Genomic DNA, 24,724 nt, shown 5'->3' with positions numbered 1-24,724 from the left:
ATTAAAACTGTTTCTATTTTCAATTTATAATATCATTACCAGAGAACTACAAATGCATAAGTCCATGTTGAAAACGTTAGAAAACGGGTTTCGGTATTCCCGTGGTAGGCATAACAAAGATTGTCCATTGTGTAGCTTTGTACTTAACTTCAAACAAACAATGTTGATTGAATAAAAAATAGCTATTTAAAGATTTTGGCGGTAAAATTTAGAATGCACGTGTTTCTCATCGACATTTTTGTAAAATACAAAAATAAGAAGAAAATTATTTTACATAGAACGTCTGGTGTACGAATTGGGAGACTCAAAGTTTAGTTCAAAGAGTTAGAGAGATAACGTTTTCAAATAATTTAAGTCTAATATGTCTATAATTTTAAAACCTGCTGTTCTTGCACTGGTTTGGCTGGGCCTAAAATAACACTGTTGCGTTTGGATTCATTGAAACGCCAATGATATTTTAATTAAGCTCATAAAATGAATCGCTGAATATATATCGTATAATTCAACCATACACGCGACACAGAATACTAACAATTAAGCACTTATAGCACGTTTGTTTATTTTATGAATTTCGCGCAAAGTCACTCGAGGGCTATCTGTGCTAGCCGTTCATAATTTAGCAGTGTAAGAGTAAAGGGAAGGCAGCTAGTCATCACCATCCACCGCCAACTCTTGGACTACTCATTTACCAACGAATAGTGGTATTGACCGTCACATTATAACGCCCCCACGGCTGAAAGGGCGAGCATGTTTGACGCGACGCGGGTTCGAACCCGCAGATTACGAGTCGCACGCCTTACGCGCTAGGCCATGCCAGGCCTCTAACTAATTAACTGTAAGCCTAACTTCATAAATAGCTATAAACAATCACTTACCTTTCTACCCTTCCGTGTCTCTAGTACTTTGTACAAACGTAAATTCAAATTAAAAACAAACTAAACAACACATCCACGCCTTTCCATGAGCACAACAGATGCGTTCCCAACTGAATGACAGTAAAAACTTTAAGTACAACGACACCGAATTCTTGACCACGTGTTATGTAAAACCAACAGATATACAGAAAAATTAATTTATTCAGAATGATACTATATTAAACAAGAAAGACAGAAATAAACACACGGTGTTTTTAGATATATAATGTGTACCATTATACAAGTAATGCGTTTCATTAATCAAAGTAATGACACATGTCTACACAAACTACAGTAACTGAGCTGTATATGTACGACTATTATTTACACAAGTTGAAGGGCATTAACTTTCGTATCATAAACTATTAAGCAATGATATTTCTTAAGACAGTTATATATACTTAGTCACAGTATCTTAATATTTAAATTATTTTTTAATTACTTAATAAGCAAATGAACAAAAATACCAAGATTTTCTTCATTCGATAGTTTTTTATTCTACTCTTTCATCTTATAGAAACAAAACACCTTACCTTAGGTGTAGTTGTTTGATTTCACAGTCCAACAGGTAAATAACCTATGTATTGTCAACAATACTTCTCCCACTCACTTTAATAACTTCATTATCCTGTCAACAGATATATAATATATGTATTATCAACAACACTTCTCCCACTCACTTTAATTACTTCATTTTCCTGTCAACAGGTAGATAATACATGTATTGTCAACAATACTTCTCCCACTCACTTTAATTACTTCATTATCCTGTCAACAGGTAGATAATAAATGTATTATCAACAACACTTCTCCCACTCACTTTAATTACTTCATTATCCTGTCAACAGATATATAATATATGTATTATCAACAATACTTCTCCCACTCACTTTAATTACTTCATTATCCTGTCAACAGATATATAATATATGTATTATCAACAATACTTCTCCCACTCACTTTAATTACTTCATTATCCTGTCAACAGGTAGATAATACATGTATTATCAACAACACTTCTCCTACTCACTTTAATTACTTTATTATCCTGTCAACAGATGTATAATATATGTATTATCAACAACACTTCTCCCACTCACTTTAATTACTTCATTATCCTGTCAACAGATATATAATATATGTATTATCAACAACACTTCTCCCACTCACTTTAATTACTTCATTATCCTGTCAACAGATATATAATATATGTATTATCAACAACACTCTTCCCACTCACTTTAATTACTTCATTATCCTGTCAACAGGTAGATAATACATGTATTATCAACAACACTTCTCCCACTCACTTTAATTACTTCATTATCCTGTCAACAGGTAGATAATACATGTATTATCAACAACACTTCTCCCACTCACTTTAATTACTTCATTATCCTGTCAACACATATATAATACATGTATTATTAATAATACTTCTCCCACTCACTTTAATTACTTCATTATCCTATCAACAGATATATAATATATGTATTATCAACAACACTTCTCCCACTCACTTTAATTACTTCATTATCCTGTCAACAGATATATAATATATGTATTATCAACAATACTTCTCCCACTCACTTTAATTACTTCATTATTTTGTCAACAGGTAGATAATACATGTATTATCAACAACACTTCTCCCACTCACTTTAATTACTTCATTATCCTGTCAACAGGTAGATAATACATGTATTATCAACAACACTTCTCCCACTCACTTTAATTACTTCATTATCCTGTCAACACATATATAATATATGTATTATCAACAACACTTCTCCCACTCACTTTAATTACTTCATTATCCTGTCAACAGGTAAATAATACATGTATTATTAATAATACTTCTCCCACTCACTTTAATTACTTCATTATCCTGTCAACATATATATAATATATGTATTATCAACAACACTTCTCCCACTCACTTTAATTACTTCATTATCCTGTCAACAGATATATAATATATGTATTATCAACAATACTTCTCCCACTCACTTTAATTACTTCATTATCCTGTCAACATATATATAATATATGTATTATCAACAACACTTCTCCCACTCACTTTAATTACTTCATTATCCTGTCAACAGGTAAATAATACATGTATTATTAATAATACTTCTCCCACTCACTTTAATTACTTCATTATCCTGTCAACAGGTAGATAATATATGTATTATCAACAACACTTCTCCCACTCACTTTAATTACTTCATTATCCTGTCAACAGATATATAATATATGTATTATCAACAATACTTCTCCCACTCACTTTAATTACTTCATTATCCTGTCAACAGGTAGATAATACATGTATTATCAACAACACTTCTCCTACTCCCTTTAATTACTTCATTATCCTGTCAACAGATATATAATATATGTATTATCAACAACACTTCTCCCACTCACTTTAATTACTTCATTATCCTGTCAACAGATATATAATATATGTATTATCAACAACACTTCTCCCACTCACTTTAATTACTTCATTATCCTGTCAACAGATATATAATATATGTATTATCAACAACACTTCTCCCACTCACTTTAATTACTTCATTATCCTCTCAACAGATATATAATATATGTATTATTAACAACACTTCTCCCACTCACTTTAATTACTTCATTATCCTGTCAACAGATATATAATATATGTATTATCAACAATACTTCTCCCACTCACTTTAATTACTTCATTATCCTGTCAACAGGTAGATAATACATGTATTATCAACAACACTTCTCCTACTCACTTTAATTACTTTATTATCCTGTCAACAGATATATAATATATGTATTATCAACAACACTTCTCCCACTCACTTTAATTACTTCATTATCCTGTCAACAGATATATAATATATGTATTATCAACAACACTTCTCCCACTCACTTTAATTACTTCATTATCCTGTCAACAGATATATAATATATGTATTATCAACAACACTCTTCCCACTCACTTTAATTACTTCATTATCCTGTCAACAGGTAGATAATACATGTATTATCAACAACACTTCTCCCACTCACTTTAATTACTTCATTATCCTGTCAACAGGTAGATAATACATGTATTATCAACAACACTTCTCCCACTCACTTTAATTACTTCATTATCCTGTCAACACATATATAATATATGTATTATCAACAACACTTCTCCCACTCACTTTAATTACTTCATTATCCTGTCAACAGGTAGATAATAAATGTATTATCAACAACACTTCTCCCACTCACTTTAATTACTTCATTATCCTGTCAACAGGTAGGTAATATATGTATTATCAACAACACTTTTTTCATTCACTTTAATTATTTCATTTTCCTGTCAACAGGTAGATAATATATGTATTATCAGCAGCACTTTTTTCATTCACTTTAATTACTTCATTATCCTGTCAACAGGTAGATAATGTATGTATTATCAACAGCATTTTTCTCACTTACTTTAATTTTTTTCATTATCCTGTCAACAGGAAGATAATATATGTATTATTAACCACACTTCTCTCACTGACTTCGTTTTTTCATTATCCTTATTCAATCCAACTGGTTGTATAATATTTTTAAATAATACTTATTTTACTAGCTTAACTTGTCCCATTCGTCATTCTAATACACAAATAGTATATTATCAACAATAATTCTCTGTAACCAGCATACTTTTATTTTGTTACATTGTAGTAGTGTTAATCTTAAAGACGTATGATCATACGTTAAAATATTTAAAACAGAAACACAAGAAGATATCCATTCGAGGTGACAGGTGTTTCATATGTTTTACCAAAAAATTCTAGTTACATACAATAGTTAATTCCTTGAACTTATAATTTTCCAAGACCAGTAAACAATAAAATATTTGTGCGGTTTTAAGCCACTCATTTTATAGTTCTTAAAATATTTTATTTTCCATAAATAAATTAGCAGATGAATAAATTGGGCTGTATATGTAGGAGGCTAAATGTGAGTACCATTAGTAATCCAATTAACATCTCGATTAACTCCATTAAACTTTATTTTGTGTCCCTAAATTCTGTGTGTCACACTGAAGGCTTGGCAGCTGTATAATCACGGGTAACACGTATATAAATCATCAGTGGCGGTTCAACAAGTTTGTTGCTATGGCGACGTTTGTTGAATGTCACTCAATTGATTCGTTTATGAGACAACATAATGTAAGTTTATTTGCAATTACGAACAGCATTCACACGCACACAAAAAACTGGAACAATGGCGTTAGAGGTCCAATATATTGAGTAAACGAGTAGGTAAACAGTAATGGCTCAATGAAATTGCCCTTAAATATTCCTTTAAATAGCAAAAACAAAAAATAGCGTAAAACTTATGCTTAATATTCAGAGTATTATCTTACTTATGAAAGAAATTGTCTTTTTTCCGGGAAACTAAAAAAAAAATTGAAAGCGTCATTTTACTTCTTTGAAATATCTAATTGGCAATGTGTATTACAGAGAGTCATGTGAATGTTCATCTTCTATAGTGCATCGCTGAAAAAATGGTAAGAACAGAAACTAAAGTCACCACCACTCATCAAAAGCTGCTCGCGACTTACAAGTCTCGAGATTTTTGAATCTCGCCGAAGAAAGACCGTATTTCCTGTTGAGAAAAAAATCACTCCATTATTCTTTACGAGCTGGATATTGATAATATATGAAGAATGTTCCTGTTTTCCTGTGCTTTCTACATCGTGTTTTACTGTTTCGAGACCATGACACAAAATAGAAACCTATACAGATCTTGTATATATCACAGTCACGCTTTCTAAGCTTTTGGAATTATTCTATAAAATTGTATGGTGTTCCACTTGAAGCAAATTACCCTTTAAGGCTTATACAAAATAACGAATTTATTTCTCCTGCTTGTGCTTTTGAATAACTCGAAGAAAACATCACGGGATCCTTTTACGTATAATAGGAAGAAAGGAAACAAAGTAAAATTACTTTTTGTACGAAACGTGCACAATGTTAAATTCGTGTTGAAAAGGAAACAAAAGGTTCACCCACCTCAAGCTAGTTGTATATCACGTGTCGTTGTTCTTATATGTAAACAATAAATCGTGTATACGTTTTCAGTAAATACAAGTCGGGAGTAGTATTCGTTGTATAAGAGGTTTATTAGCAAAATTCATATAACAAAGTTAAACTGAATTTTAATCTGACTGTATAGAGGAAACAGACTGGACGCATTTTCACGGAAACACGTAAACATTTATTTGTCCAAGCGAGTACAACTCACTCAGGAAACGAAAGCACAAGACGAAACGTCCTTGTGCTCTTTTTAAATATGAACGTGCGTATACACAAGGTAAAAGATGGTCGTACGTCAGTCATTCTGTATGAGGCGATGACTACACATAAAAACACGCCTTTCGCTAAATGTGGCGATGCGTACACATGACAATACACTTACCTCTAACTGTGAAGACACGTACATGTGACAACACACCTATCTCTAAGTATGGAGATGTGTACACAAGACGACAGAACCTTTTATAAACCCGGAAACAGCTGCACTTCTATCTGAAAGAGACAAAATATTGTCACAATTTTTATTTCTGAATGCAGATAAGGCCTAATTAAAATCTGTCTATGATCACGTCTGGTATATTTGTTCGAATAAGGTCAAATCTTCCACAGTGCATTTGCTACCGATATGGCCCCCCGCTAGTACAGCGGTATGTCTCCGGATTTACAACGCTAAAATCAGGGGTTCGATTCCCCTCGGTGGGCTGAGCAGATAGCCCTTTGTGGCTTTGCTATACGAAAAACACACACACGCCACCGATATCACTTGACCATCCCACAGAAATAGGACACCTTTTTAAACCGAAAAAAATAAAACATCTAATTTGTTTCACACATCACAATAAAAGGACAGCAATTTCTCTTGACCTCACCTTTTATTTCTTTACAAAAATTCCTGAGTATGCACGCGATGTACCACCCTTCAGATTTTCGAGTTAAAATATTAAAGATCGATACTTTCAACCCAAGGTAACTGACGAAACAAGATACAGAGTTCTACAAACTAACTGGCGCAGATTAAGGCACCCAGCCTCCTGGTGGCACAATGGTATGTCTGTGAACTCACTCCGCTAGAAACCGGGCTTCGATCCCTTAGCAGACAGAGTACAGAAAGCCCATTGTGTAGCTTTGTGCTTAATTCTAAAACAAACAAGGCATCTTTTCGGATTTCAAATTGGAGAGTCAATAATGAAAAGAGTGTGACATTTGAGGCGCTATGGTTCAGTTGGCTAAAACATATTAGAATCTATTACTGCTTCTAATGTTCATACCGCTTGCAAAACTACACAGTGAAAAATTTGCTTCGTGCCCACCTCAGGCATCAAACCCCAATTCTAACGCTATAAGCCTTCAGTCTTACCGCTGAGATACCATGTGCATTTTCACATCTTTAGAAGAAATTAATGGCTTCATTTAGCAATATACACTTCTTTGAAACTGCCATACTAAGCCAATTGTTCGTGGTATTTTATTGTAAGTAAAGCAACGAGAATAACGTGATATAGGGTTCAGCTTGAACTGGTAGGTAGGATACTCGGCATGAATGCTGTAGGTGACGAGATCAAATTCCGTCATCGAACATGCTCGTCCTTTCAGCCATGATGGCATTATAACATGATGGCCAACCCCTCTAGTCATTGGTAAAGAATAGCCCAAGAGTTGTTAGTAGGTAGTGTTGACTAACTGGCTGTCTTCTAGTCTATCAGCTCTAAATTCCCTTAAGTCGCTTTACGTAAAGTTCAATAAAAAATAAACTGATCAAAAGGTGCTAAGACAGAAACTAATAAATATTTCTAGCGATAACTCAGGAATATTTGTTTGGATAATCAGTGATGACGAAAAAACCCACTTGCAGAGAAATATATATGTAAAAATGGCTAGTTTGGGTTGAGAAAATATTTATGTAGAGGAACGAACAACGTTTCGACCTTCTTCGGTCATCGTCAGCCTGACATCTGGCGTACTTTTTTGAAGTTGATTAAAATATTATTAGCCTTATGATAAATGTTTTTGTTTGCCATACTAGGTTGATCACAAGCACCCAAACTGGAGAACTCAAGCTATGAACGACGGGATTAATACTTTTTCAATTGGAAAATTCATTAACGTTATTTTCTATATCCTTATCCGAGTCTCTTAAAAAGTCATATAAAAGTATGGATTGTATATATACATCAGGAGTAAATATTCTTTACAATAATGACATATTTCTCTCGTACCTTCAGTTAAAGTGCTCAAGAAATTCAGCCATAATTTCACCGTACCGAACCTATTGGAAAAGCGTTATAGAAATGCAGCGTCAGCAACAATACTCAATAGTGAATACATCAGCAACAATACTCAATAGTGAATACACAACCTCGTTATGGTATTTCTATTTTCCGTTTTTTTACCTCCTCCCCACCTTTTTTTTTTGCTTATCCTTTACTTTTCAATGTTAACCTCTTCCCTCTTGCGCATGACCAAAAATAATCTTGGAATTTTGAAACCTCAAATTATTCCCTTTTCTTCTGGATACTCATTTGAAAGAATAATGAATTACCTGTCAATAGATAGGAATGTCGAGATAAGGAAAATTTTGATAACAATAAAATTATGGTACAAAGATGTCGTTCACTCACGAGTTGAATATTATAGTATTAGTGTTTTGTGATAATAGTAGGTAGCTTTATTGCGTTAATTTAGTTTTTATTGTTATTTAGGCTTTAAAAACAATCAATTACACCCACATGTAGCATAACCAGCAAGGACGTGAGAATAAAACAATTCGAAAGCTTCAAATATCTTGGATATACTATAACATCAAATGCAAAGAGTGATACAGAAATAAAGAAAGGAATTGCAATGTCCAAGGATACTTTCTATAAAATGAAGTCCATATTCACAAACAGGAACATAACAAATGTCACTAAGATTAACACCTTGAAATCATAATATGGTCTATTCTCTTATATGGCTGTGAGAGCTGGACACTGAACAAAGATACAGAGAAGAGATTAGAAGGATGCTAAAAATATCATGGACTGAAAGAAAAACAAATGTGGAAGTCATGGAACTGGCAGGATACAAAAGGTCCCTCATGAAAACTATAAGAAAGAGACAAATGGAATTTCTAGGACACATCTGTAGGAAGAATGGGATAGAGAAACATATGCTATGTGGAAAAATAGAAGGGAGGAAAAGCAGAGGGTGTCAAAGAACTAAATATATCGACAGCCTCAATAACTATGTCACCAAGAACTCAATGAGCAACATCTATTTGATAAGGAGGACTGACAACAGAGAAGTCTGACATGCCATGGTCGTCGATGTCTGCCGCAGATTTGACACATGAAGAAGAAGAAGAAGTCTTTAAAAAGTTAATATTTTTGTGACGACCATGAACTATTGTTCTGTTGTTTCTATTCATAATTTAACATAGGTCTTCAAAGTTCAAGATTTTGGTGGTTATTGTATGTCTTAATTGTGTGAATCTTGTGGACCATTTTACCTTGTGTTGATTGGAATGCTCGTTGTATTGGGTTTATTTTCTAGATGAATTAGCTATATTAGAGATATCATAAATTACAGCCCCTAAAATAAACAAGAAGGGAATAGTGGCCTCGTATAAGGTTTTTCACTACCACGCTTTATCTGTTTGCATGCGTATATCATAGGAAGAACAACGGTTTATTGTATGTGTCCCAGTTAAAGATACTTCTCGCCCCTCGCTAGTACAGCGGTAAGTCAATGGACTTGTAGCGCTAAAATCTGGGGTTCGATTTCCATCGGTGGGCTCAGCAGGTAGCCCGATGTGGCTTTGTTATAAGAAAACACACACACACGTAGATACATCTAATACCACGATACAAACCGTTGTTATTTACTGTAAACAATACTTGATTATGTGAGTACTGGTTAATAACCGTCATTTTACTGTAAATGTTGATAGCATTATAAATTTTAATCCGAAAATTAAATCTGAATAAATATTTTATGAATGTGTTTTCTTAAAAATATTTATATTGTACTAACAACATATGTATGGAGAATGTCTATTTTTTTCTAACAGTTTACGAAAACAATATTTTTGTATTTATTTGTCATCTCGTGTAAGTTGTTCCTTATTATAAATTTTGACTTATGCTGTTTTTATGTGATATGTTCAAATATTCTTGATAAAACCTTACATAATGAACCATGCGAAAAACGCATTATCGAAGCAATATTTATACACTGTCAAATGTCTAACCCTGCGATTTATTAATTTGGTTTGTTTGTTTGTTTGTTTTAAATTTCGCGCAAAGCTACTCGAGGGCTATCTGCGCTAGACGTCCCTAATTTAGCAGTGTAAGACTAGAGGGAAGGCAGATAGTCGTCACCACCCACCGCCGACTCTTGGGCTACTCTTTTACCAACGAATAGTGGGATTGACTGTCACATTATAACGCCCTCACGGCTGAAAGGGCCAGCATGTTTGGTGCGACCGAGATTCGAACCCGCGACCCTCGGATTACGAGTTGAACGACTTAACGCGCTTGGCCATGCCGGGCCTATTAATTTGGATTTGAAGGGCAATGAATTTTATGGTGAAGGGCAAATTCACAAAAAGTTTAAATTTGATTAAAATGTTTATCATTTTTGCTTAATTTAAAAAATAATTCGTACTGAAGATGAAAAACGTCATAAATAAAGTGTCTATTGCATTGAAAAGATATTAAAGCTATTTTTAACTGTTAGAGTTTCATGTATAAGGGCTTGGATTTTTTACAGTAGATGTCTGTGACTCGTTGGTGATAAACTTGAACAATTATAGGACAGCATACAATCCACTTATTTTAAAATAATACATTCAGAAGAAGTCAAACGTATGTACAAAACCTCTTTACACTATAGGAAGTCACATCTCTGAATGATTTTATTTTCTTGTCAAAAGTCCATTCAGGCTGATTCAACTTCTTTAAAATCCAATTGACATGACGAATTATTTTTATGTAATCTTATCAGTGAATAATTCACTTACATTACCCCATGGGTTACCACTGTTGTATCTCGAACTTTAAATAACTGTCTCTTCTTCATCAAAGTCTACACAAACTGGCTAAATTTTATAACACCATTTGACAAGACAAGTTATTTTCCTTGTCTCTACTAAACTGTGAAACTTACTTAAATATCATCCATTACCCCTAAAACACTCACACGCCGGCTAACTTCACGTTTTCTGACTTTTTTTATAATAAACCACACTATACTTCTACGTTGTTCACTGAGGTCCCGAACTTTCTCTAAACTATGTGAGTCATCGCATAATGTAACGATACTCAGTTAAGATAATGAAAACATTACCGAAGATTCGAGTACCGTTACATTAACGATATGAGTAAAGCCTAGATAACAATGTAACAGCAAACACAATTCATACAGAGTTACGTAATGAAGTAATTTGTTAGTTGTGACAAATTTAAAATAACTCATATTTAATACTTATATCATAAAAACTAAACAATCATTAAATATCAAGTCACAAAATAATAACATTTACACTAAACAGTCTTGTATATCCAATACTGACACATACAACTGTTCGATTCTGTTTATTATGTAATATGATATTATATTTTATTTTAACGTTTAACTGTATTCATATTCGCCAAATAATCGAAGAGCTTGTTGTAAATATGATGATAACTATTATAAGAAATTAACATAAAAACTCGATGGAGATTTGAATTTGAGACTTACACCTAATAATCGAATGATTTAACCACCGCAACACCAATTTTAATGATCTAATTTTAAAAAATAATTCAAATGTACACCATGTTATTGTGTTCTGTGTTTTTTCCCAACAATATTGTAATATCTTTCTCTAAACATAATCAAGGAATAATATTTTTAAAAGGTTATAAAAAAATTCCCACTAGAATGGGACTTTATCCAGAGGCTTCTGCTTGAGACAAACCACTGAGAACCTTTCAACTTTACCACCAACGAGTGATTTTTATTATATAGACTACTTCTGCAGGTGTCTATAATACCAGTACAGTGACTACTGTTGTAGCTAACCCTGAATAGTGATTGATTATACGTTTAATAATTCTGCATATTTCTCTAATACCAAGATACAGATTATTTTGTAGCTGATCGATAACACAAGTGATACATTATATTGGTCCTTCTTCTGCATATACTTCTAACACCAAGACACAAATATAATTTTTCTTTTCATTGTTAAAAATCCATTTTCACATCTATGTGTACAACACGAGCATACGTACCAGTTGCATAATTGAAATTAAAACCATTAGTGAAAATTATCCTTATTCGATGATAATAAAATTATTCTAGTATTTCCATGACATAATATTAGGCCTGACATGTTTAAGTTCCTCGACTCACAATCTGCGAGTCACAAATTCGAATCCTTTTCACAAAACTTGTAAGCATTATAATGTGACGGTCAACTTCACTATTTATTGGTAAAAAAGTATTTCAAGACTGGCGGTGAGTGGCATTGACTAGTTGCCTTTCCTCTATTCTATCACTGCTAAATTAAAAATGGCTGATGCTCACTGAGTAGCTTAGCGCACAACAAATCAAACCAAGTCATAATATTGCTTAGGGTCTTAGAAACTTACAAAAATACGAAGTTAACAAAAGTGAAAAGGCTAGAATTCTTAAATGACAAATCTAAGTAGATTTTGGGTTTGATGCCCGAAGTAGACACTAAACAAATAGACCATTTTGCACCTTGCGCTAAAAGAAAAAAACCTAAACCTAAAAAATAACGGAGTAAAATACAAAACAATCGAAGATCTTTTTCTGCTAGTGTTGGGACATCTCGTTTATTAAATTTAAATTCTATTCGCAAGCCTTACGTGAGGATTGAAAATGAAATGTCAGCCAGACAGTCAAGTTATACAATCAAGTCACGCATAGTGTAGTATAATATACTATACCATTGATACAGCGTCAGAGGTGTTGCTTGACAATCGTGTTTTTGTTATACGTTTTACAACATTGTGAATGTTTTACTAAACATTCTCTATTTATATACTATACAATGTGATGTGTCCTGCTTTAAGCAAATTTCTTGTTTGTTCTTTACTATACCAATTACAAATGGCTGTTATGAAGTTCAGTTTGTGAATACAGCTCGATGATTGGTAGAGAGGATAGAAGTTACACTTAAATACACACAGAACCACCACGTTCTGTATGTCGCTGGGTTGGCCCGGCATGGCCAAGCGTGTCAAGGCGTTCGACTCCTAATCCGAAGGCCGCGGGTTAGAATCCCGGCCGCACCAAACATGCTCGCCCTTTCAAGCCTGGGGCGTTACAATGTGACAGTCAATCCCACTATTCGTTGGTAAAAGAGTATCCCAAGAGTCGACAGTGGGTGGTGATGACTAGCTGCCTTCCCTCTAGTCTTACACTACTAAATTAGGGACGGCTAGCGCAGATAGCCCTCGAATAGCTTTGCGCGAAATTCAAAACAAACAAATAATGTCGCTGGGCCAATCTAATATTTTTTAATATATAATCTAGTTCAGTATTACAGCAGTGATTAGGATCAATATATAATAAAATTATTATACAATCTAATATTTTTTAATATATAATCTAGTTCAGTATTACAGCATAAAAAATTAAGGAGTGATTAGGATCAATATATAATAAAATTAGACGAAATATATGAATTATTCTCCATACTGATTTTAATAATGCTTGGAAAATTGTTTTTAAATGTTAGGTTTTTAAAAAATCAATAAACTGAATCAGAGACGCGAATTTTTCCATATTTCAAAAATTGTGATTTTTAAAATTAAAATTACCTCGTGAGATACTTGATATTTTATGTTCTATGGTGTTTGAAACCCCTGTGTATCATCTTTAGATTGCTTAGTAATCACGTGATTTTTTACACGTATATATAATAGTAGTTTCTGTCACTTTGTGATCTACTATGTTCACTGCACTTTGTTCTGGTATAATGTAGTTTGAGCTACATACCTTTATATTATCGTGCCTCATTACTATAACCAATTCATAGCTATTATGTGATGACCCTCATTGGCACAGCGATATGTTTGCAGATTTCCAACTCCAGAAATCGGGTTTTCGATACCGCTGGTGTTCAGAGCATAGACATTGGTGCTTAGCTTCAAACAAAACAAACCAATCTTATGTGATACTATAATATCACAGTTTGTATGGGTTATAAATGGGTCACATTATTATCATAAAGTACACAGTTATTGTGAGACTACAATATTTCAGTTTGTTTGTTTGTTATTGGGCACAAAACACACAAAGAGCTATCTTTGCTCTACCCTCCACGGATATCAAAATCCAGCTTCTAGTAGTATAAGGCCGCACATATACCAATCTGCCATTGAAGAGCATCTCACTTTGTACAGGTTATGAATGTATAACCTTATTATCATAAAGTCCACAGTTATTTTCTGGGACTACAATATCCCAGTTTGTAAGAAATATCAATTCTGATAAAAGAGTTATCACACGAAACGCGCGAGGAATTAAAAAGTGAAAGAAATGGTTCCAAAACTCAGCACTTTAGAACATTTCACTATTCTTCACCTTGTAAAGAAGAATGAATTTATTCTGGTTAGAAACGTGTGAAATGTTCATCAGACGTGTTCGCACACTTATTGGCCACATCAACGTGTGCGATGTTTCACATTGTTTGAAAATGTTGCAATTTCGATAGATATATTCACAAGTGTGTTCTAATCACATCAGTGTGCTATTTTGTCGTTTGTGTTAACATCAGTCACGTTCAAAGGCGTGTTCTAATTAGAGTGGGCTATTTCATTACATCGCGGATGTGCAAGCATTTTAGGCACAAATATATGTATGTGAATGTTACTGTACATGCGAGCTTTTAAATTCAGGCAAAGCTCGATTAGTTTCACCTCCTAATCAACGGGACTAGAGCATAAGACTTTTAATCCTGATAAATGATCACTGTTTAATATATTTACGCCACAATTTTCGTGTATCAATTCTGCTGAGAACATATAAAGATTTCCAGGGTACTGGATAACAGTATGTTTTTATGCATCGTCAGCAGAAAATTTGTACAATTAATCTGAAATACCACCTTCACTATGGTATTTCAGTAATAAGGATATCACCAGTGATACATGTACTAATTTCTTTAAAAGAACACAATTAATATGTATATGTGTGTGTTGATCTGTATATAACTTGTATTGTGGATGAGTGGAAAACCATTATCAGTTATAGAAACAGTGGCGTTATTAGGGACGTGAATAGTGGTGTTGACGGAGAACAAACGGTTCAATTATTGGAGTTTAAAAGCGACACCTGAAATGTATATATTTTTCTCACAGTGAAAAGATAAACAATTAAATATTGCTTGTTTTAAATTTCGCGTAAAGCTACATCAGGGCTATCTGCGTTAGCCGTCCCAAATTTAGCAGTGTAAGACTAAAGGGAAGGCAGCTAGTCATCATCACCCACCACCAACTTTTGGACTACTCTTTTACCAATGAATAGTGGGATTGACCGTCACATTATAACGTCCCCACGGCTGTAAGGGCGAGCATGTTTGGTGTGATGGGGATTTGAACCCGTACCCCTCAGATTCATGGTCGAGGGATTTAACCACCTGGTCATGCCAATTAAACATTTGCCAGAATTAGTTAATGTGAGCTAAATATTTAAATATCATATCTCTAATAAAACTAAATATCAGTGTTTAGTTCCCATAATGAGAACATTAAAAACTAAATATTTTTCGTGAAACGTCAATGTTTCATGTTTGTATATATTGTAAATAAAACGTTTAATCTCTCCATACAGATGTGTGACGTCAGTAAAGAAAACGTTGATATGTAGAACACGTAGTGAATACTTTTTATTCTGTAATTGTAATGAAAATGAAACACTTGATACATGCAGGGAGATATTAATAGAAATTTATTGTCATAGTTTGTAGTTCTATAGCTCGATGATTTAGAAATAAACTGAAAATATAGAACCTTTTTTTTTATCCTTGTGGTAACAGAGTGCCCACCAGCAGAAGATGGAACTGATAGATTTGCCTGTCCCACCCCTGACAGAATGAGTCGGTACCGATGCATAGATGATCATGAGCTCTGTGATGGTTTCATTGATTGCCCACAAGGGGAGGATGAAGATAGACAAGCTTGCATGTTTTATAAAACCGTACGTGTAGTTAATAAGTTGTTGTAGTATTAAATATGTGAGTTCTCTAACCCTGTAAATATATTTCGCAGTTTGTTATGAAATATATATATATAAGTTTTACAATTATTCGTTAGGTAATTTATTATCAGCTCCAGGGGAAAAGTCTTTGCATTAAAATCTTCCGGCCGTAATTAATTTTTCTTTTTTGTAGTGTTTCTTTTAAGAGCGTAGTTTCACAACAGACTATTTGTGTTATGACTACTACAGGCATCGTGTACTTATTTTTAGAGTTATAAGCTTCAAGCTTGTCGTAAAGCTACCGAAGGAAAAACGTGAGTTTAACATAATTTTATGTCTAGTATAACTTCTTGGTGGACAGATAGATGGTTTTTTCACTATAACCAAATTGCATGTTTTCGACAGGCAGGATCTATACGAACATGTACAAAATGTTGCGTTAAAAAAACAAAACAGACCGAGGAATGATGGAAATATATATCTCCCAGAGGTAAAGACCAACTTGAAACACGTGTTTATTATAAAATAAAAACCAATACACTGCTCTTCTGTGTGGTTACCAAGGCAACAAAACCCTCTGAAATGCCAACGTTCGTTTACACTTAACTTCTTTGTATAAAAACCACGTGAACAGGTTGTTTGTTGTCTACGTAGAAAACACGGTTTAAAAATAAAGACAAATAAGCTAAAGTTTACAAAGTAGACTATATAAACAGAACATTGTCTACATAGAAAATTTAGCAAAAAACATAGTAAACGATGTGATGTGAACAAGATGTTGAATACATAAAAAAATCTGGCAAAAATACAATGAACAATGTGACGTTAATTTGTGATGAAGAGAAACCCACTTAAAATAAAAATGTGAAGACGGCTGGTATTGGTATTAACATTTAAGTTAAAATAAAGTAGAGAAGTTGCAAACACTCGTTGTTGACCTGAGAAGGTCAAAACATTGCTCTGTAGTTTATTTTAATTAAAGTTTTAATATCTATACCAACCGTCTTGAGAATACGTTAATGTGACGTTAAGATATTGTCGTCTACATAGAAAAACTGGTAAAAACAGTAAAATATATAGTGTGAACTTATTATTGTTTTTATACGTATAGAATTTTTCGAAGTAAACAATGTAAACAGGATGGTGCCACGTTTGATTAACGAAGTTTATTAAGGTTCGCGTAGAAACAATGTAAGCAGTGTCATTTCTTTGAACAATTGGTAAGAATCACGCATCATACAGTTTTTATCTAGACACACTCACATATGCACTTATCAAGAATGGGTTTTTAGGCTTATCAGATCATACAGTTTTCATCTTGGACATACCCCCATATATCTGTATTTCTTGTTAGAGTTTATGTAGGCTCATCAGATGATACACTTTTCAGTTCATCAGATAATACAGTTTTTATATTGGACATACCCCCATATATTTGTATATCTTGTTAGAGTTTTTGTAGGCTCATCAGATGATACACTTTTCAGTTCATCAGATAATACAGTTTTTATCTTGGACATACCCCCATATATCTGTATTTCTTGTTAGAGTTTTTGTAGGCTCATCAGATGATACACTTTTCAGTTCATCATATCATACAGTTTTTATCTTGGACATACCCCCATATATTTGTATATCTTGTTAGAGTTTTTGTAGGCTCATCAGATGATACACTTTTCAGTTCATCAGATAAAACAGTTTTTATCTTGGACATACCCCCATATATCTGTATTTCTTGTTAGAGTTTTTGTAGGTTCATCAGATGATACACTTTTCAGTTCATCAGATCATACAGTTTTTATCTTGGACATACCCACATATATTTGTACTTATTGTTAGTTTTAATAGGTTCATCAGTTGGTACATTTTTCAGTTCATCAGATCATACAGTTTTTATCCTGGACATACCCAAATATATTTGTATTTTTTGTTAGAGTTTTTGTACGTTCATCAGATAATACACTTTTCAGTTCATCACATCATACAGTTTTTTATCCTGGACATACCCACAAAAATTTGTATTTACTGTTAGAGTTTTTATAGGTTCATCAGATGATACACTTTTCAGTTCATTTGATGATACGGCTAGATTTTTCTCTTCTGTATATGTCTGCTTGCATTTGTATTCACTTGTGTACTTATCGTTGGAGAGTTTTTAGGTGATACATTTGTTTCCTAGAAACACCTACTTACATTTGCACGTATCGTTAAAGTGAATCTGATCTGATTTTAAACTTTCTCCTAAGCCTATCTTGACGGATACTGGGAACTGTGGTTGATTCAGCATATTATGACATAAATCCTATTTCGAATTAGAATCAGAAAAATAAATAGTAACAAGCCTCCATCAGTCGATCTACTCTCATTCACTCACTCCGCACACGTAGTCATGAAAATGCGATATATTCTTTTAAAGGTGTAAACGAATAACCGTTCTTACCTAAAATTTTACAATAGTTTGTATCTATGTTGTAGCGTACATTTTATTTGATATTGCATAATTTAAGCTGTGTGCGTTTCTGCACTTGTAAAAACAAAACAAAAAACGCACGTGTGTCATCCATCTTGCCTAACCACCTACGTAATCGCCAACTCATTCACAGAATAATTCACGAGGAAGATTACGCTTTATCATAGCTGTTTCACCCGAATAATGTTTTACTGCTTTATTTAATTTGCGTTTCTTTTTTTTTTGCGTTTTTTTTTCTCTTTGCATAGCACGCGAATTACAATTGTTTTGTTCTGTCACAGGAGAACAAAAGCGTATTACATTTATTTACCAAGCACTAAAATTAAGAGGTAGGTACAAAATGAAGCTTTATTGGTTTTTTTCAGGCTCTGAGCTAGTGTAATAACCTTTTCTGTTAGATAATTCCGGTTTTTTCACGTGTGTTTGAAACACCAGGAGTGCAACTTTATCAAATATAGAATGATGCATGTGACATTTTGTATTAGACTGACAAATGAAATTAGTTGCGTCTCACATTGAAATAAAAATGAAGTTATAAGAACGTAATAGACTTCCAGCAGTTTAGTATTGAGAACCGGGGCTTTCAAAGTGTGAAACAGTATGTACACAGCCGCGCTTATAATAATTAAGTTATGAGAAGCGACGTGGGCGTTTATAGAGAGAGGGCTTCTCAAAGTTACATGTATTAATAGCTTTTGCAGGTTTTGGAACGAAACGTTTCGTGACATAAGTTTTATAGATTAGTGAGATTTTTATGCTCACAAGCCTAAGCTAATTAAGAAAATGAAAGAGTTCGTTTCAGTAAGAACCGTATTAGTTGAACATTTTCTACAATAGCGTATATGTGACAACCTTTTAAACATTTTGATACATACTAGCAATCTTTTCATTGGATGATCAAGTTATAAGCTATAATTTTGTTACAACGGGCATACATCGTTGCTGATAAGAAGAAAGTTAATTTGGATAAAACAAATCACGCAACTAATTCTGTCACTGCACCAAAAAAGGAAAGTTAATTTCACAATATGGAAATACTGGATACGTTTACAACAAGAAAACTGAGGGAATGTTAATGAACTAACCAACTCGTCTAAAATAAATTACAGGGAAGTGGTCAATAGTTATCCCAACCGACAATTTTCTACACATTCATGGTCATTCGGAGTTATGTTAGATAGTAGCAATGTGTCACATCGCTGTGTTCTCAAACATAAATATTCATATTACAAAAACGTGTTAAATAATTTAAAACCGGTATTGATGCGCAACGAAAATTAGTCCTGGGTTCTTTAACTAATCCGCAATTAATGTTAGTACAATAAAGAGAATTAATTCAGAAAGGAGAATAATCATGTATTTTTTTATCTTTAGAACGATTATTATTATTTTTTCTACGACTCTTTTCGATAAAGTAGTAACATATCTTAAAGTACAGACACGTTAAACTTCATATATGCACAATTTAAAGGCAGATAAAACACTTAGTGAAGCTTGTCTGTGTTCTCTCTCTCTCTCTGATATTTGGGTATATACAATTTTTTTTAATACCCAGGAGGGTCAGGTACACCGAGACCTCTTTCTCCTTCCATTGCATTGTTGGAATTTGCCTGTGTTGTTTAGAGTTTTGCTTGTTTTTAAATTTCACCCAAAGCTACACGAGGACAATCTGCGCTAGCTCTCCCTAATTTAGCAGTGTAAGACTAGAGGAAAGGCAACTAGTCATCACCACCCACCGCCAACTCTTGGGCTACTCTTTTACCAACCAATAGGGGATTGACCGTCACATTATAAAGCCCCCACGGCTAAAAGGGCGAACATGTTTGGTGTGATAGGGTTTCGAACCCGAGACCCTCAAATGACGAGTCGAACGCCTTAACCCACCTGGCCATGCCGGGCCTTTTAACTGTTGAAAAAGTAGAAGTGTCATAGTTCAGAAAACAAGTGTTATCAATATTTAATCTTAATGTGACAACTTGTCTGCTGAGCTTGTATTGAATAGACACGCCCTGCTTTGAATCTTGAATGAAAACTATGGTCAGTACTAAAGAATTTAAGTTATTATTACTTTGTTATCTTCAATAGTTCTGGTGAAGAAATATAAAATTTGTTTGTTGTTGTTTTTATTACGAAATAAATCTAATTTCAATTCATATCAGTCACAGCACTATGCGTTACAGCACTTCCGGTTTCTTATTCCTATACTTGTGTAAGTAGCTATATAAAATCCGGTTGTTGATTTTTATACTGTATAGGTAGTTACATGATATACAGTTGTTGATTTTTATAGATGTACAAGTAGTTACATAACATCGGTTGTTGACTCTTATACCCGTGTGAGTAGTTACATGACATTTATTAGTTCTATATTTGTGTAAATATCATAATTACGTGACATCCTGTTGTTGATTCTTAACGTTGTGTAAGTAGTTACATGATATTCTTATAGTTATGTAAGTAGTTACATGACATCGGTTGTTGATTCTTATAATCGTGTAAGTGGTTATCGTTGTACAACCTCTTATATAATATTCTTTATTGTCCATTACTATTTTGTGATACTAAGTATCGTTATTAGCCTATTATTACCAGTTTTGTTTTAATATTCTTTCCGTTGTTTTAACGTTCTTCATTACTTATTAACGAGAAACATTCAATTTGTGGAATCCAATGATAAGTACCAAAGGTAAGTTTTGAAAGAAATGAGTTAAATAACAAAATGAAGTAGTTTTAAAACTAACACTTCCCAGGTTATCGTATTTAACTTTTTGTGCCTTCAAAAATTTTCACTCATTTTGTTTAACTTCGTGCAAGAGAAAAAGTAGAAACATATTAGCAGTTTAAAATCATATGTTGACCATAGTGAAGAAACTGGCAAAATATTTAAAATCATTTATGCACCATAATGAAGCCAGTAGTGCACTTCCATATTGTTACACATAAAGACAGTGATAAAATTTTGTGACACAAATAGGTTTAAGACCTAACGTTAAAAAACTGAATAAACACATAAATAAGCAATGGCGCAATAATATATAAAAATAGTATGAAAATTCTCACTATCATTTACTAATCTGTTCCATTTTTATTAGGGTGGCTGATACATTAACATTTGTTGTTTCTTTTGTTGTTTTTCAGACGAAAGCACATCTCGATGTATTAGCTGATGCTTTATTAAGATGGGCCCGGGGACGCTATTAGAGAGAAAAAACGTTCCAGATGAAAATCCATTCTTCAAGTTGTTGCCCCAATTAAGATTACAACCCGTGCTTTTTTTAAGTTTAGCCTCGGGCTTGTGTTCTGTTTTCATTCGCCACCACTAGGGAGAAAAAGTATCTTTCGAAACTCCAAAACAAAATAATATTTGTGTATGGTTAACCATTAGGTTAGGATTATTTGAAAGTTGTCTTTTTAAATGTTTTGCCATCTTCGCGCTTCTTCAAATAATTTCTGGCTAGTTAAAGGTGATTTCTTCAATAGCATTAGTGCGGTGTCTGTTTGGCTGAACTCTCTGCCTAAAAGGTCACAAAGTCTGTCACGAGAGGATTAAAAAAAAACCTTTTAAACTTTGTACACGCAAATATTTTTACATTTGTTGTGCCCTCATTTGGCTTCTATGTTTTAGGTTGTGTTTCTGAGATTAAAGGCAAGTAAAATAATTTTAAATGTAACTTTACGTCACAAGTCAAGCTCTAGTTAACTTTCCCTCCTTTGCTTGTCATAGTGCATATCAAGAAAACTGGAATAACTGCTTATTTTTTGTGAAATTTAGTTCAGCTACTATACCCTTTGTTTTAATCAAAATATACACATTTTCAGATTTTTAGTTTATTATATCGCTTGTCAACTTGCCCTTTTTTAGTTGCTATTTCTAGCGTGTGACTTACTCGTCAACAGTAGTCTGACTGGGGTCCGATTTATTATCACCAGATTATTCACAGAAAATAAGCTATCCTTCAGGGTGCTACAAATGGGTAATCAATGCTGATGTTGTCTGTTTAATTTTAAACTTGTTAACTATTGATGATATGATATTCAATGTTAAACTTATATTTACTAAGAATAATGTGGCTAACGGTGGCATGAAATAAATATTATGAAGGAACCCGTTAGAAAGTTTCCACCGTTGTCATGACAGTTGATTTACGTATACCTCATGTTTACGTCATGTCCAGTGACAGCCTATAGTAGCGTTAGTTCCTGTGTATCAGAAACTGTGAGTTATATATTCGATATATTTAACTTATCTATTGTGAGAGACTTCAATGCGAAAATATTATTCAGTGTATTCCTGTATATCTCTTAGCAAACTAAAACAGCCTTCACGTTAAGCAGCTGTTACCGTGTAAAACTGTATGTCTCCTAGCAACTATAAAGTATATTTAATCAGCTGTTACAAATGTGCACGTGTTTCGAGTAACTAGATAGTTTGCAAGTGAAACAGAGGTTATAACAAAAATCATTTGTTTCTTAGCAACTAGGGTAGTCTTCAATTAATACCATGACGACAATCCGGGTTCTTTTTCATGCCCATTCTTGTATATTTTATTTCATGACAACTAGTAATAACAATCTATGTTAATAGGACCTTAGGGCAACTTGAGTGCTTAATTTTTGTAGTGTGAGAAGACATCTTTATAATCAACGGATGAAATAGCTGTTTAATATAACTATATGTGTATTTGTTTAAACTAAATAATTTTCTTAACAATACTAAATGTATCATAAAACGTATAACTATTGCTCTGTTGGCTTGATGTTCGCTTGAAAATATCAGGTAATGTTGTGGCAAAGTACGATTTTACTTAAAATGTTGACTTTTAATAACATTATGCGAAATTAAACGTTATCTATTTACTTTTTGTGCCTAAAAACGTGCATGTATTGTAAAATCGTTGAATTTCACTTTGTGTTTTATTTCTCGTACCCAAAATATTTTAGCCACATTTACAAAGTATAAATTTTGCCCAGTGTTCTGTCTGTTTGCACCCAAAAAATCGTAAAACATATCAGCGAATATAGAGAATAACCAAGTTTTAATATGTGCCCAAAATATGCGAACGCAGCAACAGAATATAAATCACAAGTTATATTTAAAACCAAACCGTATTAAACGGATTTCTGAATGTCAGGATATCAGTACTTCCTACCATGTAACTTCTAAAGACCTTCTTCCAAAACAAGATCTACTGAGTGTAGGCTTTAATGTTATTTATCATAATTATCTAGTATTGTTTAGTGTCACTTAGCACTATTTTTCTATAACAAAAACTGAGACCTTCGCGTGTATTTTGTTTAAATAGTTGTTTTGATGATATTGTTGTTTCCAGTTGTCTAACAAATAAACAGGCGTGACTTTCACCAAGAAGTTTCCTAATTAAATATCTCGTTACTATTCAAATATTATTATCAATAAAGTTAAGCATATAAATGTCCAATTCGAAAAACGAAACCAGAACCTTATTCACAAACACAAAAAAGTCACACGAATAGAAATATTTTACAAGCTCCATAAAGCTATGAATTTGGTGAAAATCAGAGAAAACAAGCTAAGCCTACTTTTAAGTACATACGGCATGCGTCCAGCTATTTGATGTAAACAAATTGACTTCATTGTGAATGCCAAAAAACATAATTATTGGTCATTGTACTAATCTTAAGAAGTGTTTATTTAATAAACTCATTATCTCAAAACTATTATTGCATGAGCGTTTTACTTAACACATTACTCAAAAATGGAATGATTATTTATTTTTAAACATATGTTTTTTTTAGAACTTACGCATTTCACAAAAATAGTTTGTATTGTTTGGCGTTTGTATAAGGAATCAATTATATTTCTGTACAAATTTCTTTTTCATTCATGTTTATTTATTAGTGTTTTAAAGTATTTTAAGCACAGTATTATGAGTATTAATATACCTTTACTGTCAAGTGCTACATCTTTAGTGTTATTATTTTTGTCTGGGTTATTTTGATTTGTCAGTTTCCGTCAAGTCCCACAGAGAGAAACTAAATAAGGACAGGTCGTATTTTGGCTATGTAAGTAAAACTTTCTCAAAGCTACG

General features: G+C 33.1%; 1 protein-coding gene across 1 annotated transcript in view; it reads left to right on the top strand.

Moving 5' to 3' along the window:
• The window catches only part of LOC143223565 (uncharacterized), a 66,967-nt gene extending 43,328 nt beyond the window's left edge, over positions 1–23,639 (top strand). The window contains exons 2-3 of the mRNA XM_076451672.1: positions 16,026–16,186; positions 21,795–23,639. Coding sequence (XP_076307787.1) covers positions 16,026–16,186; positions 21,795–21,857 — 224 coding nt within the window. The 3' untranslated portion in view covers positions 21,858–23,639. The remainder of the gene's footprint in view (positions 1–16,025; positions 16,187–21,794) is intronic.
• The last annotated feature ends 1,085 nt before the right edge of the window (positions 23,640–24,724 follow it).

The sequence above is a fragment of the Tachypleus tridentatus genome, chromosome 8, assembly GCF_004210375.1.
Source record: "Tachypleus tridentatus isolate NWPU-2018 chromosome 8, ASM421037v1, whole genome shotgun sequence".
In the NCBI taxonomy this organism is placed as follows: Eukaryota; Metazoa; Arthropoda; class Merostomata; order Xiphosura; family Limulidae; genus Tachypleus; species Tachypleus tridentatus.
Note: the sequence above shows the minus strand (reverse complement) of the source record. Positions and strands in the feature narration are given on the sequence as shown.